A 6,660-nucleotide genomic window follows, 5' to 3' on the forward strand; every position below is an offset into this window, starting at 1 on the left:
TAAGACATTTTAAGACTTTTTAAGGACCCGCGGACACCCTGCTTAAGGTTGTTGTTTTAAATCCCAATAGTAGATGGCCATGAACTGGAGAATTACAGAGATCTCTTGAGTTGTAAATCCACTTCCAATGTCCCAGCATGCCTTAGGACATGCATACAGTAGGCATGTCACCACAGGACACTGTGAGCACAGAGCTCAATGGTTTACAAACGACACACATCCCAGGTTCTGGCGTACGTTTTGCATCAATGAAATTATAAGTGTCATGTTTCCTCAGGCAGTGCTTCATTCGGGACCAACGCGATGATGTAAGAGTATTACAAAGCGTTTAGTAGGATGGGTTTGATCTCTTTACGACCTGTCCTGACACATATCCCAATCGCAACAGCCTCAGACCAGTGAATAAGCAGTGTTTGCTATGGTAATCACTGATAACTCAGAAACAACTTCGAAATTAAAAGAAATAAAAGATAGATACTATTAAAGATAAGTACCTTTCACCATCAACTGTTACTCAAACAGATTCATAGCATGACAGATAGTCCTGTTAGACAGAATGGGTGTGGTAACTGTGCAGGAATGTTATTGAGACATCATGAAAAAGTGTCCACTCTGACTGTTTATGTTGGCTGTGAGTGTGTGTATGCAAATATATGGTGCATCTCTCTGAAAATAACTTTGAAACAAGACTCAAATCACCAAATCTTATAACCCAATACACCACACTAACTCTGGAAATACTGCATAAAGGAAAGTTTAGTTTTGCTAAATTCAAACCCAAATTTCCCAAATAAGCACCATGATTCAACATGTCTGCAGCACACATGCTCCACACTTGGGGCTACATTTCAAAGTGAAAATATGGTCATACCTGAGGGGGTGGACGTGGGGGGAAGGTGCAGGGTGGTCTGACGTGTTTCTGGTGAAATGGCAGGACATGTGAGGGGTCCAGGGGAACCCAGGGAATCCCTGGAGTCACAGCTGGGGGTCCGCAGTGCGCGTTCTGCAAGTGGTACACACTGCGAGCAGCCTTGGTCTCATTACTAGCTTTAAAGATGGTCACGAAACCCTCACGAGGTTTGTGGACTAAGAGGTATCGTCCTTCCTGCAATCTGGGGCAGGTGTTAAAATAAATTTTTATTAAAAAAACAGCACAGTGACAGCTGAAAGGAAATTTGTAGTTGATGACACAAGCTTTCTAACGCAAACAAAATGACGGTCACATCCTTGCAAATATTGAAATACAGGCTCAATACCTGAAGCTGATGCATGTCATTTTTAATGTTAAAATGCATTCACATATCCTAGCTTAATATGCAGAATTACAAACTTTTAAAGACTGATTGAAAGACTGATTTCACATTAGGAAATGGAAATCTTGCTAAGGGTAAAGTAACAACTTTAAATAGATCTAAAAAGTGAAAGGAACTCACGATGAGACTTTTTTCAGTAAGTGGTAGAGGGTGTTTAAACATCTATTTGGCCTGAAAATAAATATTGAATCACATTAAAACTTGATATAATACTAATATAATTAATTAATATAAATTAATATTTAAAATATAAATACATTTAAAAAAATAAATAAATTATAATATAAATTATAATAAAATATATAATTATAAATTAATATATGACAATATTTCAGATGAGATCTGTGAAAATTGGTCAAACATGTAGACATTATATAAAACAACAACAACAGGGTAAAACGCTCAAATCAGGGTTAGGATTTTTTAAAAGAGATTTATATAGAGCTTCACTCACTTGAAGTCGCAGGTAACGTTCTGAATCCAGTCGTCGGGCAAATTCTGCATCTGCGCCACTTCTGATGTGTGTGCATTGATGCGACCTACACACACAAATGTCAAACAGTTTCTGAACAACTAGCCTTTAAATGGACATACTACCACAGGTAGACTGCTCATTTTATTTTTTTGTAAGTCTTTAATCTCATCTGATAATACTTCCATTCATTTTCCGTAGCGTTGGTTAGGCTACATTTCTATTTAACAGTCAATACCTAAAGAAGTTAAAGTCTGCAGAGCCATAAACCAGCTCACAATCTGAAGAACATCTAAATCCGTGTCAACATGTGGTGCATAAGGACACGCATTGACCTGCAATACAAACTCAGGCTGTGAGAAAAGTTGTGAATGTTGCAATAATTGTTCACACGTTGTGTCTGTCTGTTGTATCTCTGCCCTTTTCACACTGAGAGTGTCATTCTGAGTTCATGCCAGAAGAAAATTATCTCCACACCCATACTTGTTCATCTGTGTATGGGAAACACTGCTTTAGGCCAAAGAACACAAAACTATAATGAAACAGAGGACATGATGACATTTCACCAATTATTCTTCAAAATCCAGAGAGGATGAGCAACAATTGGAACAGGTTATAACTATAAATTAATAAATGAAAAAAAAAGCCTGACTATTGATATATTGTGTCACTCTGTCGGTGTTCATACCATTGGTCCTGCTTTGGCTTCGTTTGAATATCAATAATCAATATTTTGTTTTATAAAATAAATTAATACTTTTATTCAGTATGGATGCGCTAAATCAAAAAGTGACAGCAAATACATTTTTAATGTTACAAAAGATTTCAAACTTTCACACAAAAAAATCATGAAAAAAAATGTATTTTGGTTTCCACAAAATCAGCAAATCAACGTTATTAGAATGATTTCTGAAGGACCATGTGACATAGAAGACTGGCGTAATGATGCAGCTTTGCATCACAGGAATATTTAAAAGAGCTATTTTTATATTTTTATTTTATATATTCAAATATAAAAGAGCTATTTTTAAGAGCTATACTGGTTTTACTGTAATTTTAAAGGGGTCATATGATGCTGCTAAAAAGAACATTATTGTGTGTATTTGGTGTAATGCAATGTGTTTATGCGGTTTAAGGTTCAAAAAACACATTATTTTCCACATAATGTACATTATTGTTTCTCCTCTATGCCCCGCCTTTCTGAAACGCGAGGTGTGCCCCGATTGGCCAGCTATCCAGTGCGTTGTGATTGGCCGAATACCTCAAGCGTGACAGAAATGTTACGCCCCTACCATACTGTGATGGCGTGTTCCGGCGCGACGAGACAAACATTAAAACCCATTATAAACGAGGCATTTGTTGCATCCAGTGGGGACAGCTACAATCTCAGCACACATCTGAATATTTGGGTTGAACTGTTCCGGAACAGTGTCGTAAATACAACTTAACCAGCTGATTTCTAGTTGTGTCCTCTTTTGGAAGGCCAAACAAAGTAGTTTCGCTTTCACAACGAAACGCACATTGTCACACACGGCGGGCTAGAGTGAGGAACGGCTGGCGGGCTGAGTGAGCGGCGGCCGGCGGGGTTGCGGCAACCACATGTGACGACCCTAGGCTGGACTCCGCTTCGTCCACGGTGAAAGCCGATCCGGCGATTTTATAAAGAATATTTCTTTGGATTTGAGACTTTAGTCTTTGCAACTTTACAGATCTTCTTTAAGCACCAAGAGCTTGTAACACTCCAAAGAGAAAGGAAAAATTGAAATCGCATCATATGACCCCTTTAAAGATTTAAATGCAGCATAGTTGAGCATTAGAGACTTTAGGATGACAGGATAAAACGTAATCACTGCTTCTTGTATTAAGAACAGGTTTGTTTAATTGTATGGAAAGTGCACTTGTAGTGTACTTCAAATCTAACTGTAGTGTGTTTATTGATATTACATTTAAAGTCAATATATTTTAAATGTACTAATTTGCAACTTCATCATTATAAATGTTAATTACAAATATATTTAAATAAAAATTACATTAAAGTATATTTTAGTTTACCATAACTGCTTGTCGGTACATTCAGCAGAACACATTAACCAGATTTCAAAGACAACAGAAGTAATTTTGAAATGAAATATAAATTTGTGCTTATATTGTCTTATGACTTATTGCAATAATCTGCCTCAGTAAACTGCTCAGCTCAAGTCTTCTTAAACCTTGCGAAAATATGTCCAGACTCATGGCTGTGAAGATACCAGCCCGTTCTGTTATCAGCAGGGCTGGATCCTGGACTAGACCCAAAGAAAAGACTAGATTCCTTTAATAAGCCTAGAAGAATCTCTAAAGCAAACGATACGCCGAAAGCGAGGCTATTCTGCATTCTGCTGTGATTCTTTTCACCTGAAGGCACAGACTGCTGTCAGGCACATTGTGGGCATTCTTAAAATCACCGTCAGTGTTATATAGGCTTCCAAAAAATGGATAAAAACACTTTTATTTTGACCAAATTCTTCGAACTTCAGCAGTCTCCTTCCCTCTTTCTCTCATAATGGTGAAACCTAAGTAGCCCTCCACCCATACCGATGTGTCACACGCGGTTGCATTCTTCTGCAGCCCTTTCAAAGTTGAAATGTTAGTAGCTATGGCAACCCTGACTCAAAACAGTGAGTCATGCATCATGAGAGAGGCATGCTAGGAGTTTGCGGGAAGTTCACTTTTGTGCTGACTCCCCTTGTTACTAAAACTACCACTCCAGATACAATATGGATACCTCTGTTTGAATTTGCTTCATTCATTAATTAAAAAAAAAAAAACAACAACTTTATTTTATACTTGATAGAAATTTGTTATTTTCATTTAAATGAGGAAAAAAATATGTATTTTTTTTGTGTTTCTTTTGATCAGGTCATGTGACTAGCTCGACTGGAGCACAAGTCCGTCAATTTTCTATCTGTTCCAATCCGATAAAATATTTAGATCACCTCTCAAAAGAATAAAACAAAGATATGTGAACAAAATGCATGTTTTGGCCATTAGCAATCCATATACAGCACCCGCCGCAACATTTCCTGTAAGGGTGTGACGTCACGTGAAAACTACGCATTCTTAGCAAAAACTAGATTCAAACAAGAAGTAAAATACTGTAAAATTGTAGTATTTAATTAAGATAAAATTATTTATACAAATTATACCAATATAACTAAGCATGAAAAATGCTTTAATTTGATAATGCAAATGAATCGCTGAATTAGTTATGAATTGATTCATCAAATTTTTTATCTACATATATTTTTACTACATTTTCAAGGACGAAAAATACTTTGATTCAATGATTTGTTTGCATTATCAAATCAAATTAGTTGAATTAGTTATGAATTGATTCATCAACATTTTTTATCTACATATATTTTTACTACAACATTTTAAAGCTTGATGCAAAAATGTTTAATATGATTTGGTAATGCAAACAAATCATTAAATCAGTTCAATTATTTATGAATTCATGAACTGAACTGATTGTTATTAAAAGCCCATTGCTTTTTTAACGCTGTAATACTACATATTTTCTTTTCTACAGGTGAATATGACCTTTTTTAAATACTCTCACACTACATATTTTCTTTAAAATGCATAACCGTTCATGATAGCTAAAGAGAAAGCAAACATTTTTCATCAGGTCTCTTACTTATGAAGGACACGGTGCTGGAGTGCAGCAGTTTCTCGGCCCACAGCTGACAAACCTCTGTGTGGGTCAGATTCTCGGCTCCGTAGCACAGCTGATACTCCAGCTTGGGTAAAACATGCACCGGAACAGCCTGGATGAGAGCAGATTCAATGATTACCCACTCAAACGGCAGTTATGAGTCACTGTTTTCTATACACAGATGCAGAAGAGTAAATCCTGTGCTGCTTTTTTCAGGGCAGAAAGTTGAGAGCCATTGACTGGAAAGAATCGGTTAATACATTGATGACATTTAAAACTCAACTCTACGGTACCGCACAGGAAAGCAGACTGTTTAAAGAAAGGGAGTGGTGAACATTACTCAACCCTGGTTAAAATATAAAGATTAATGCTTGGCATATTGACTCAAATTCAATAAAGGGCTGCTAAAAATCACAGACAATGATAACTAATAATGATAATAAGATGCATTGTGATTGTTTACACAAGAACTGACGAGTCTGATGTTGTTTGGAATCTCTCAACCTTGACTTTTGGGGCGTATCCTTCAACTAGGGCCAAAATAATCAACATTTTCACAAAAGGAGCATTGTGTTTGTGTATTAGCATGTGTCCAGCTCACCCTGAAGGTGTCTTTGTCATGTCTGGGGTGAGCGATGTTCACACTGCTGCGCACCATGAGCAGAACATCCAGCAGGCTGTAGAGTTTGTACAGAACACTGCCCTCTGCTGGAGGATCATAGTCCATCTCATCCTCAGCACTGACCTGAAGATCCTCCTTTAGAAGACCTGCGATAGATGGATAAAGATTTCTGTATAAAAAAACTTTGACTAAAATAAATGGACTTGAAAATGCAAAAAATAATAAATAAATAAACAAAATAAAATAAAATAAAATACAGCCCCTGTAGATCATATTAATATTATTAAATGCTAGCACTATCTTGTTTTTTGCCTTACATGTGACACAGACAACGTGAACAGAAAAAAATTTAGATTTGAAAATAATTACATTCTTTCTATCCATACATAATAAACCGGGCACAAAACGTATTAGACGTAATCTTGCATATACATTTGTTACATTATTCTAATCTGTATACCGCAAGTAAATATTTGTTAATGTTATTTTTGTGCCAATTTATTGTTATTATTGCATGTTTTTTTGTGTGTGATTTGCATATTTGCATATATATATA

General features: G+C 36.3%; 1 protein-coding gene across 1 annotated transcript in view; it reads right to left on the minus strand.

The window, feature by feature from the left end:
• The window catches only part of LOC107703204 (little elongation complex subunit 2-like), an 18,760-nt gene that overhangs the window by 3,025 nt on the left and 9,075 nt on the right, over nt 1–6,660 (minus strand). Inside the window, exons 10-14 of the mRNA XM_016505761.1 lie at nt 6,084–6,250; nt 5,465–5,594; nt 1,768–1,852; nt 1,434–1,484; nt 872–1,112 (exon numbers count right to left, since the gene is read on the minus strand). Of these exons, the coding sequence (XP_016361247.1) occupies nt 872–1,112; nt 1,434–1,484; nt 1,768–1,852; nt 5,465–5,594; nt 6,084–6,250 (674 nt within the window). The remainder of the gene's footprint in view (nt 1–871; nt 1,113–1,433; nt 1,485–1,767; nt 1,853–5,464; nt 5,595–6,083; nt 6,251–6,660) is intronic.

This window comes from Sinocyclocheilus anshuiensis, unplaced genomic scaffold (genome assembly GCF_001515605.1).
Source record: "Sinocyclocheilus anshuiensis isolate Anshui unplaced genomic scaffold, SAMN03320099.WGS_v1.1 scaffold1597, whole genome shotgun sequence".
Taxonomy (NCBI): domain Eukaryota; kingdom Metazoa; phylum Chordata; class Actinopteri; order Cypriniformes; family Cyprinidae; genus Sinocyclocheilus; species Sinocyclocheilus anshuiensis.